This window comes from Salvelinus namaycush, chromosome 34 (genome assembly GCF_016432855.1).
Source record: "Salvelinus namaycush isolate Seneca chromosome 34, SaNama_1.0, whole genome shotgun sequence".
Taxonomy (NCBI): domain Eukaryota; kingdom Metazoa; phylum Chordata; class Actinopteri; order Salmoniformes; family Salmonidae; genus Salvelinus; species Salvelinus namaycush.
This window is the reverse complement of record NC_052340.1, coordinates 21,478,602-21,490,633: the sequence shown is the minus strand read 5'-3', so window position 1 is coordinate 21,490,633 and position 12,032 is coordinate 21,478,602. Positions and strand designations below refer to the sequence as shown.

The window sequence follows — 12,032 nt, the reverse complement described above, 5'->3', positions numbered from 1 at the left end:
GGTGGCAGCGAGACTAAGGGTTGAGTTTGCCTATTATAAACTTGTCAACAATATTGATCTGTTTTTGAGTATATGGGGTATTCAGAGGCTGTTGTGTTTAGTTACTGTGGAGGAGGAGTTGGAGTTGTGTTTTTAATTGATGTGTAACTGTGGTTTTGTATGAGTATTTATTGTGTGGTGGGCTCCCAGACCCAATAAAGATTATTTAAAACTCTCTCTCTCTCTCTCTCTCTCTCTCTCTCTCTCTCTCTCTCTCTCTCTCTCTCTCTCTCTCTCTCTCTCTCTCTCTCTCTCTCTCTCTCTCTCTCTCTCTCTCTCTCTCTCTCTCTCTCTCTCTCTCTCTTTCTCTCTCTCTTCTCTTTATCTCCTCTCTCTATACTGGGAGATGAATCAGCGTCAGGCTTTAAGGGGGGAGGAAGAAAAGATGGAAGGGGGATATAAGGAGGGTAGGGGAGGAAAGAGAGGGAAAACAAACAAAAATGTAAAGTGTTGGTCCCATAATTCATGAGCTGAAATAAAAGATCCCAGAAATGTTCCACAAGAACTAAAAGCTTATTTCTTTCAAATGATCACACATTTGTTTACATCCCTTTTCCAAGATAATCCATCCAAATGTGCAGTTTTGTCACACAACACAATGCCACAGATGTCTCAAGTTTTGAGGGAGTGTACAATGGGCATGCTGACTGCAGGAATGTCCACCAGAGCTGTTGACAGATACTTTAAGTTAATTCCTCTACCATAAGATGCCTCCAACGTCGTTTTAGAGAATTTGGCAGTACGTTCAACCGGCTACACAACCGCAGACCACGTGTAACTACGCCAACCCAGGACCTCCATATCCGACTTCCTCCCCTGTGGGATCCTCTGAGGAGGGGTGCGGTGCTGCTGAGGAGTACTTCTGTCTGTAATAAAGCCTTTTTTGTGGGAAAAACTAATTCTGATTGGCTGTGCCGGGTTCCCCAGTGGGTGGGCCTGGCTCCCAAGTGGGTGGACCTATGCCCTTCCAGGCCCAGCCATGGCTGACCCCTACCCAGTCATGTGAAAGTCATAGATTAGGGCCTAATTTATTTATTTCAATTGACTGATTTCCTTCTGTGAACTGTAACTCAGTAACATCTTTGAAATTGTTGCATGTTGTGTTTATATTTTTGTTCAGTATATACAGTACATTCGGAAAGTATTCAGACCCCATCCCTTTTTCCTGGGTAGGCAGGCACAGCCATATTCTAAAATGGATTAAATACTTTTCCCCCTTATCAATCTACACACAATACCCCATAATGACAAAGCAAAAACAGGTTTTTAGAAATGTTTGCAAATGTATAAAAAAAAAAAATGTCAATACCTTATATACTAAGTATTCAGACCCTTTGGTATGAGACTCAAAATTGAGCTCAAGTGCATTGTGTTTCCATTTATCATCCTTGAGATGTTTCTACAACTTGATTGGAGTCCACCTGTGGTACATTCAATTGATTGAACATTATTTGTAAAGGCACACACCTCTCTATATAAGGTCCCACAGTTGACAGTGCATGTCAGAGCAAATACCAAGCTATGAAGTCGAAGGAATTCTCCGTAGAGCTCCAAGACAGGATTGTGTCGAGGCACAGATCTGGGGAAGGGTACCAAACATTTTCTGCAGCATTGAAGGTCCCCAAGAACACAGTGGCCTCCATCATTCTTAAATGGGAGAAGTTTGGAACCACCAAGACTCTTCCTAGAGCTGGCTGCCAGGCCAAACTGAGCAATCGGTAGAGAAGAGCCTTGGTCAGGGAGTGGACAAAGAACCCGATGGTCACTCTGACAGAGCTCCAGAGTTTATCTGTGTTAATGGGAGAACCTTCGAGCAAATGTGATATTTCAGTTTTATTTGTAATAAATGTGCAAACATTTCTAAATACCTTTTTTGGATCTTTCTTTGTGGGGAATTGTGTGTAATTTGATGAGGGGAAAAAACAATTCAATTAATTTCCTAACAAGACTGTAAGGTAACAAAATGTGGAAAGAATCAAGGGTCTGAATACTTTCTGAATGCACTGTATCAGCATTTGAATGTGTTTGTGTGTGTGTGTGTGTGTGTGTGTGTGTGTGTGTGTGTGTGTGTGTGTGTGTGTGTGTGTGTGTGTGTGTGTGTGTATGTATGTATGTGTGTGTGTGTGTGTGTGTCTGTTGCCTTACCTTGATGCCCTTGCCCAGGCTCTCCAGTGAGTTGATGTCCAGTCCTTCCTTACAGGCCTGTAGACAGGAGATGACTTTCTGGCTCTCTATCTTCCCTGGCCTGATGGTCAGCCCTGACAGACTGCCCCGGAAGTACTGTGTGAACCGCGGCTTCGTAACCTCACCACCTACACACAGAGGTGACAGTTCAAGAATAATAACTAAATACAGTTACACTATTATTATGTAGAACGAAAGGAAATCCTTTCAGAACCCTCAATAGTCAATGACTAAAAAGTCAGTAATGAGTGACAGTAGCACACAGTAATCCCACTGCTAATGGCCTTCGTACGCTTCAGGTCTCCCAGCATGTACTTCAACCAGACAGGTGCTGAGTCCCCCCCTCTCTCTGCCACTACTAATGCACTGTTACTGTACTGTCTGTGACATTACTAGGCAGATGGGCTGGTGACATGCCACTGATCCCAGGTCATTTCTCAGACCAGGAGGTTTGTGTGTTTCACTGTGAGCCTGTTGGCAGCACCACGCCAAGCACAATTGTAATTGCCTTCAGGAAATCGTTAAGAGAGAGAGAGAGAGACAGAGAGAGAGAGAGAGAGAGAGAGAGAGAGAGAGAGAGAGAGAGAGAGAGAGAGAGAGAGAGAGAGAGAGACAGAGAGAGAGACAGAGAGAGAGACAGAGAGAGAGACAGAGAGAGAGAGAGAGAGAGAGAGAGAGAGACAGAGAGAGAGACAGAGAGAGAGAGAGAGAGAGAGAGAGAGAGAGAGAGAGAGAGAGAGAGAGAGCAAGAGAGAGAGACAGAGACAGAGACAGAGACAGAGACAGAGACAGAGACAGAGAGAGAGAGAGAGAGAGAGAGAGAGAGAGAGAGAGAGAGAGAGAGAGAGAGAGAGAGAGAGAGAGAGACAGAGAGAGAGAGAGAGAGAGAGAGAGAGAGAGAGAGACAGAGAGAGAGAGAGAGAGAGAGAGAGAGCAAGAGAGAGAGAGAGAGAGAGAGAGAGAGAGAGAGCAAGAGAGAGAGAGAGACAGAGAGAGAGAGAGAGAGAGAGAGAGAGAGAGAGAGAGAGAGAGAGAGAGAGAGAGAGAGAGAGAGAGAGAGAGAGAGAGAGAGAGAGAGAGAGAGAGAGAGAGAGAGAGAGAGAGTTTAAACTGCAGCCTGGCCCCTTTTATTTATTTAAAAAAAAAATGTATTTCACCTTTATTTAACCAGGTAGGCTAGTTGAGAACAAGTTCTCATTTACAACTGCGACTTGGCCAAGATAAAGCAAAGCAGTGCGACACAATCAACACAATAAACAAGCCAATAACACAATAAACAAGTCAATGACACAGTAGAAAAAAATAAAGTCTATATCCAGTGTATATCCAGAAAGGCATGAGGAGGTAGGCAATAAATAGGCCATAGGAGCGAATAATTACAATTTAGCAGATTAACACTGGAGTGAAATGAGCAGATGATGATGTGCAAGTAGAGATACTGGTGTGCAAAAGAGCAGAAAAGTAAATCAAATAAAAACAGTATGGGGATGAGGTAGGTAGATTGGGTGGGCTATTTACAGATGGACTATGTACAGCTGCAGCGATCGGTTAGCTGCTCTGATAGCTGATGTTTAAAGTTGGTGAGGGAAATAAATGTCTCCAACTTCAGTGATTTTTGCAATTCGTTCCAGTCATTGGCAGCAGAGAACTGGAAGGAAAGGAGGCCAAATGAGGTGTTGGTTTTGGGGATGATCAGTGAGATATACCTGCTGGAGCGCGTGCTACAGGTGGGTGTTGTTATGGTGACCAGTGAATTGAGATCAGGCGGAGCTTTACCTAGCATTGCCTTATAGATGACCTGGAGCCAGTGGGTCTGGCGACGAGTATGTGGCGAGGGCCAGCCGACTAGAGCATACAGGTCGCAGTGGTGGGTGGTATAAGGGGCTTTGGTAACAAAACGGATGGCACTGTGATAGACTGCATCCAGTTTGCTGAGTAGAGTATTGGAAGCTATTTTGTAGATGACATCGCCGAAGTCGAGGATTGATAGGATAGTCAGTTTTACTAGGGTAAGTTTGGCGGTGTGAGTGAAGGAGGCTTTGTTGCGAAATAGAAAGCCGATTCTAGATTTTATTTTGGATTGGAGATGTTTAATATGAGTCTGGAAGGAGAGTTTACAGTCTAGCCAGACACCTAGCTATTTGTAGTCCTCTGTCCTCTGAACAGTCCTCTGAACAGTTGATGTGGAGATGTGTCTGTTACTTGAACTATGTGAAGCATTTATTTGGGCTACAATCTGAGGCTGGTAACTCTAATGAACTTATCCTCTGCAGCAGAGGTAACTCTGAGTCTTCCTTTCCTGTGGCGGTCCTTATCAGAGATAGTTTCATCATAGCGCTTGATAGTTTTTGTGACTGCACTTGTGACTGCACTCATCATCATTGTAATTGTCATCATCACCATCATCATCACCTTGCCAGCAGGCGCCCACAGTGAGCTGTACATCAATCTGAGAGGGGTGGATCGGCCAATCGTCTGTCACCAGGTAAGGGTCGTAGGTCACTCCGTCCACGTAGAGTGTCACCACAGGAAACTCCACGTTAATGACGTAATAGTGCCACTCCTTATCACAGATCTGCATCGGAAAGAGAGAAAGAGAAAGAGGGAGGGAGAGAGAGAGAGGTGAAATACCACAGTGTGCCACCACAGCAGCAAGATTTGTGACCTGTTGCCACAAGAAAAGGTCAACCAGTGAAGAACAAACCCCATTGTAAATATAACCCACATTTATGCTTATTTATTTTCCCTTTTATACTTTAACCATTTGTACATCGTTACAACACTGTGAGCTGTACATATTTAAATATATAATATGACATTTGAAATGTCTTTATTATTTTGGAACTTCTGTGAGTGTAATGTTTACTGTTCATTTTTACTGTATTTTCACTTTTGTACATTATCTACCTCACTTGCTTTGGCAATGTTAACATATGTTTCCCATGGAAATAAAGCCCCTTGAATTGAATTGAGAAAGAGAGAGAGAGTGAGAGGGAGAGAGAGAGAGAAAGAGACAGAGCAAGAGAGGGAGATCGAAATAGAAACAGAGAGAGTGAGAGAAAGTGAGAGAGGGCGAGAAGAAGAGTGAAAGAGAGAAATAGTGAATGAAAGAAAGAGAGAGAGGGAGAGAGAGAGGGAGAGAAAGATAGGGAGATAAAGAGAGAGAGAGGGACAAACTGAGCTGCACTTCCTAACCTCCTGCCAAATGTATGACCATATTAGAGACACATATTTCCCTCAGATTACACAGACCCACAAAGAATTTGAAAACAAATCAAATTTTGATAAACTCCCATATCTACTGGGTGAAATACCACAGTGTGCCATCACAGTAGCAAGATTTGTGACCTGTTGCCACAAGAAAAGGTCAACCAGTGAAGAACAAACACCTTTGTAATTACAACCCAAATGTATGTTGTATTTACAATGGTGTTTGTTCTTTGTTGGTTGCTCGATGTGCACATCGTTACAACACTGTATACAGACATAATGACATTTCTATTGTCTCTATTCCTTTGGCACTTTTGTGAGTGTAATGTTTACTGTTAATTTTATATTGTTCATTTCACTATTTTTTATTTTCTATTTCACTTGCTTTGGCAATGTTAACATATGTTTCCCATGCCAATAAATCCCTTTGAATTGAATTGACAGAGAGAGAGAGAGAGAGAGAGGGAGAGAGAGAAAAGGGGAGATATAAGAAGGGGCTGTTAGATAAACATAAGTACAAGACGCTCCATCAGCTCTTTCTTTATAAGGAGAACATAATTACTGTTTTGAGGCAGTTACAGTATAAAGGCTTCTGCTGGGTCTGTCCATTGGTTGTGGTTGAGGAAGAACTGCTGGAGGTTTAATAGCCCCCTTGCAGAGTGTCTGTCTGAGTGGGGCTGAACGCACTTCTAATGGTGCTCCTGCTAGGACAGCAGATGGGTGAGCCGTCACCTCAATTAGGACATGATGAGCACTGCACCAATTCTCACACATTCAGTGGCTGGCAAGCACAGAGGTCAACACACACACTTAGCACCAACATGCAAACAGTCACATTGTAGAGATGAATAGTAGAAAATATACTTTAGCCCCACTGTCTAGGGGGTAGTCCTGCCACTCTCTAGGGGGTAGTCCTGCCACTCTCTAGGGGGTAGTCCTGTCACTCTCTAGGGGGTAGTCCTGCCACTCTCTAGGGGGAAGTCCTGCCACTATCTAGGGGGTAGTCCTGCCACTCTCTAGGGGGTAGTCCTGCCACTCTCTAGGGGGTAGTCCTGCCACTCTCGAGGGGGGTAGTCCTGCCACTCTCTAGGGGGTAGTCCTGACACTCTCTAGGGGGTAGTCCTGCCACTCTCTAGGGGGTAGTCCTGCCACTCTCTAGGGGGTAGTCCTGCCACTCTCTAGGGGGTAGTCCTGCCACCCTCTAGGGGGTAGTCCTGCCACTCTCTAGGGGGTAGTCCTGCCACTCTCTAGGGGGTAGTCCTGCCACTCTCTAGGGGGTAGTCCTGCCACTTTCTAGGGGGTAGTCCTGCCACTCTCTAGGGGGTAGTCCTGTCACTCTCTAGGGGGTAGTCCTGCCACTCTCTAGGGGGTAGTCCTGCCACTCTCTAGGGGGTAGTCCTGCCACTCTCTAGGGGGTAGTCCTGCCACTCTCTAGGGGGTAGTCCTGCCATTCTCTAGGGGGTAGTCCTGCCACTCTCTAGGGGGTAGTCCTGCCACTCTCTAGGGGGTAGTCCTGCCACTCTCTAGGGGGTAGTCCTGTCACTCTCTAAGGGGTAGTCCTCTCTAGGGGGTAGTCCTGCCACTGTCTAGGGTAAGTCCTGCCACTCTCTAGGGCAGGGGTGTCAAACTCAAATACCCAGTGGGCCAAAATGTAAAACCTGAACAAAGTCGCGGGCCAACATTGAACAAATGAACCTTTTAATACGGACCCAAACAAGTTTTGCTTTAACATTGAATATGGAACAAGCATCGCTTATTACCATACAATATATAATTTAATAGTGGAGACATGCAAAATCGAATTTCAAATGAAAAAACACATCAATGGCATTCATTTATTAAAAAAATACAATTTAAATAAAAATCGTATGCCTCTTTTCTATTTGCAGCCTTCTGATTTAAATACCAAAATAAACTTTTTCCACTGGCTAATAATTTTACAAATAAAATGATAATAAATCAATCAACCATTCAAGCCCATGCCTTGTAGCAAGAAAAAGTGCACAAAGAAAACGTTAATTATTGCACACTGATCTAATCTGATGTGCCCAAGCCAGATACCTGGCATCTCTTCTTGGATGCTAGTTCATCAATGTCTGGGCTCAGGCTCTGAGCTGAAGAAATCCTCAGTATCGAGCGAAGGTGTTCATCAGTCAGACGTCTCCTGTGAGTTGTTTTGGTCATCTTCATCGAGGAGAAAAGTTGCTCGCCTAGATAAGTGCTGCCGAACATGGAGAGCATCTGAGCAGCTTGGGTGCGGAGCTGAGGCATTGTGTCAGGGATGAACCGTGGAAACTGTGCGGCGCCCACAGCATCATACTTTGACTTCAGCGTGTCGTTGCACTGGAGTTCAATCAGCTCCATTTGGATGTTGGTTGGTGCATTTTCCACATCAACTGCGAAGGGATTACTAAGCAGTTCAAACCTACATTTCTGGACATCGAAGTCGGCAAATCGCCGGCTAAACTCAGCGGCGAGAACACTGAGTTTTTCAGCAAACTGTGCGCATGGGAACACGGCGGTAGAGATCTGCGCTTTTATGGTTTGGCAGCAGGGAAAATGGCAAGGGTTTCCTTGCAGCATCTGATTCTCCCACAGGCACAGTTTAGTTTTAAAGGCCCTCACTGCAGCGTACATGTCTGTGATGATGCGCCCCCGCCCCTGAAGCTGCAGGTTCAGCGCATCGAGATGGCTCGAGATGTCACAGAGAAAGGCCAGCTCACACAGAAACTTTTGCTCCCGGAGCTCTGCTGTATCCTTCCCTTTGATTTCCAGGAATTGACATATTTCCTCACGCAGCTCGAAACATCTGTTCAGTACTTTTCCTCTGCTTAGCCATCTCACCTCTGTGTGATACGGCACGTCTGCGTATTCCGAACCACACTCCTCTAGAAAAAATTTAAACTGGCGGTGATTCAGACCTTTGGCTCTTATAAAGTTAACTACCTGTGTTACTGTGGTCATAACATGTTCCATCTTTAGGGCTTTGGCACACAGTGATTCCTGATGTATGATGCAGTGGTAAACAGTTAGCTCACCTGCACAGTTCTCTTCCCGCATCTTCTCCCGAACCATGCCCACCAGTCCACTCTTTTTACCGCACATCGCTGGCGCACCATCTGTCGTTAATCCAACGAGTTTATCCCACGGCAGCTTTATTTCAGTTACACATTTGGAAACCTCCTCAAAGATTTCCTTTCCTGTGGTTGTGCCATGCATTGATTTGAATCCCAATAGCTCCTCCGTAACACACAGATTTGAGTCCACTCCACGGATGAAGACTGACAGCTGAGCAGTATCAGATGCGTCGCAGCTCTCATCCACAGCGAGGGAGAACGCAACGAAATCTTTTCCCTTTTCCATCAGCTGGTCATACAGATTGGTGGCAAGATCACATGTGCGATCAGCTACTGTGTTCCTGCTCAGGCTCACGTTTGAAAATGCTTGCTTTTTCTCTGGGCATACGAGGTCACAAACTTTCATCATGCACTTTTTCACGAACTCTCCCTCATTAAAGGGCCGGGCTGATCTCGCGGGCCAAATATAATTACACGGGCCAGAGTTTGACACCCATGCTCTAGGGGGTAGTCCTCTCTAGGGGGTAGTCCTGCCACTCTCTAGGGGGTAGTCCTGCCACTGTCTAGGGGGTAGTCCTGCCACTCTCTAGGGGGTAGTCCTGCCATTCTCTAGGGGGTAGTCCTCTTTAGGGGGTAGTCCTGCCACTCTCTAGGGGGTAGTCCTGCCACTCTCTAGGGGGTAGTCCTGCCATTCTCTAGGGGGTAGTCCTGACACTCTCTAGGGGGTAGTCCTGCCACTCTCTAGGGGGTAGTCCTGTCACTCTCTAAGGGGTAGTCCTCTCTAGGGGGTAGTCCTGCCACTGTCTAGGGTAAGTCCTGCCACTCTCGGGGTAGTCCTCTCTAGGGGGTAGTCCTGCCACTCTCTAGGGGGTAGTCCTGCCACTCTCTAGGGGGTAGTCCTGCCACTCTCTAGGGGGTAGTCCTCTCTAGGGGGTAGTCCTGCCACTCTCTAGGGGGTAGTCCTGCCACTCTCTAGGGGGTAGTCCTGTCACTCTCTAGGGGGTAGTCCTCTCTAGGGGGTAGCCCTGCCACTCTCTAGGGGGTAGTCCTGCCACTCTCTAGGGTGTAGTCCTGCCACTCTCTAGGGGGTAGTCCTCTCTAGGGGGTAGTCCTGCCACTCTCTAGGGGGTAGTCCTGTCACTCTCTAGGGGGTAGTCCTCTCTAGGGGGTAGTCCTCTCTAGGGGGTAGTCCTCTCTAGGGGGTAGTCCTGCCACTCTCTAGGGGGTAGTCCTGCCACTCTCTAGGGGGTAGTCCTGCCACTCTGTATGGGATATCACTGCTCTCCAGACAGTTGTTGGAGGCCTTGGAGACTTGAGCCTGTTTGTCTCTGGCTGGTAGGATAAAGGAGGGTGAGGACCCTGCAGCTCCATACAGTATGCTGTGGGACTGAGTGGCAAGCAACACTTTCACTCCAAAGTACCCAGGCCTACATGCCGACAGTCTACAGCCAGCCTTCTCCAGCAGCCCCTCCATGCACACTTCTCAGGTGTCCTCTCCTGCCCTCTCTCTCTCTTCCCTCCCTTTCTCTCTCTTCCTATCCCTGCATCATATATCTCTCTCTCTTGCTTTCTCCTCCCTCTCTCATTCTGCATGTTTCTTTTAACTCTCCTCTCTTGCTCTCTCTCTTTTCCTCTCTCTCTCCCTGGGGCTACTCGTTGCCTTGGTTGTAATTCAGAGTAATTGCTCTCTGGCAGACAGACACAACCCTGCTCTACTGCTCTTTGATCTGCTGTCAGGCTTATCCTGCGATAACCTATAGCATTAGCCTGGATGAGTTAGCATAGGATATACCCCTACTGTCTACTGCATACTGTCTGGACATGCAGCAGCCAGTGTAAACTGCCCACATCGGGCCAATTTGACTCTCTTATAATGATTTAGGTAATCTACTTGACGTCCCACTGATGTCTATGGTGAGAGATACATGTCTTGTTCCATGGTGGTTCTGTGGTATAAAACACCACCTTATTGTGGCTATCCAGAGCACAACTGTTCATGACATAGCTATAGTATAAAGCAAGTCAAGATTTGGCCCAAATTGTACTAATTGGAAGATTTCACAGCTGCTGGCCATGTTGTAGCCAACCAGTGTATTCAGAGATACTGCGATGGTAGTCAGGCCTTAGATAAACAAGTCTGTGTGAAATATCCAGTGGTGCTGGGACTGGTGGTGGTAACATGCAGCAAAGGATAAGATAGTGTCTGGAATTTAGACAAGAAACTTTCATAAGAACATACACATAGTTTGGCAGCACCCCTATTGTTGGGCGCTACCCACAGTTGAATATTTCAAAGCATGGGGCTCATGGGAGAATGGTGTGACTGGTAGATGACTTCCTCCAGGCTTCAAAGGGGATGTGGCGGTGCCCAGCGGACCCTGACTCTGCTGGGGGTGGGCGGGCGCTGAGGCTGCCTGCTGCTGGACAGATTTCCAGAGGGAAAAGAGGAATAAACCAGGTTTAAGCCACTCTGTTTTTCCATAGGGTACCAGAATCATACAGCAGCTAGCTGATGCAATGGTACAACAAGGAGGACTAGACTATCTCTGTCAGTGTTGGTATATTTCTCATTGTTGGTATCTTTCTCAGTTGGTATCTTTTTCGGTGTTGATATGTTTCTCAGTCTTGGTACGTCTCTCAGTGTTGGTATCTCTCTCAGTGTTTGCATCTCTCATAGTGCTGGTATGTTTCTCAGTGTTGGTATCTCTCTCAGTGTTGATATCTCTCTCAGTGTTGGTATCTCTGTCAGTGTTGGCATCTCTGTCAGTGTTGGCATCTCTGTCAGTGTTGGCATCTCTCTCAGTGTTGGTATCTCTCTGTGTTGGCATCTCTCTCAGTGTTGGCATTTTTCTCAGTATTGGTATCTCTCTCGGTGTTGGCCTCTCTCTCAGTGTTGGCATCTCTCTCAGTGTTGGCATCTCTCTGTGTTGGCACCTCTCTCAGTGTTGACATGTTTCTCAGTGTTGGTATGTTTCTCAGTGTTGGTATCTCTCTCAGTGTTTGCATCTCTCCCAGTGTTGGCATCTCTCCCAGTGTTGGTATCTCTCTGTGTTGGTATCTCTCTCAGTGTTGGCATCTCTCTCAGGGTTGGTATGTTTCTCTGTGTTGGCATCTCTCTCAATGTTGGCATCTCTCTCAGTGTTGGTATGTCTCTCAGTGTTGGTATCTCTCCCAGTGTTGGCATGTCTCTTAGTGCTCGTATGTTTATCAGTGTTGGTATCTCTCTCAGGGTTGGTATGTTTCTCTGTGTTGGCATCTCTCTCAATGTTGGCATCTCTCTCAGTGTTGGTATGTCTCTCAGTGTTGGTATCTCTCCCAGTGTTGGCATGTCTCTTAGTGCTCGTATGTTTATCAGTGTTGGTATCTCTCTCAGTGTTGGTATGATCCTCTGTGTTGGTATCTCTCTCAGTGTTAGTATCTGTCTCAGTGTTGGTAACTTTCTCAGTGTTGGTGTCTTTCTGAGTGTTGGTATGTTTCTCTGTGTTGGTATCTCTCTCAGTGTTGGTATGTCTCTCAGTGTTG

At 46.3% G+C, this 12,032-nt stretch overlaps 1 protein-coding gene across 1 annotated transcript in view; it reads right to left on the bottom strand.

Moving 5' to 3' along the window:
• The window catches only part of LOC120028427 (calsyntenin-2-like), a 129,702-nt gene that overhangs the window by 75,108 nt on the left and 42,562 nt on the right, over positions 1-12,032 (bottom strand). Inside the window, exons 5-6 of the mRNA XM_038973647.1 lie at positions 4,636-4,798; positions 2,185-2,351 (exon numbers count right to left, since the gene is read on the bottom strand). Coding sequence (XP_038829575.1) covers positions 2,185-2,351; positions 4,636-4,798 — 330 coding nt within the window. The remainder of the gene's footprint in view (positions 1-2,184; positions 2,352-4,635; positions 4,799-12,032) is intronic.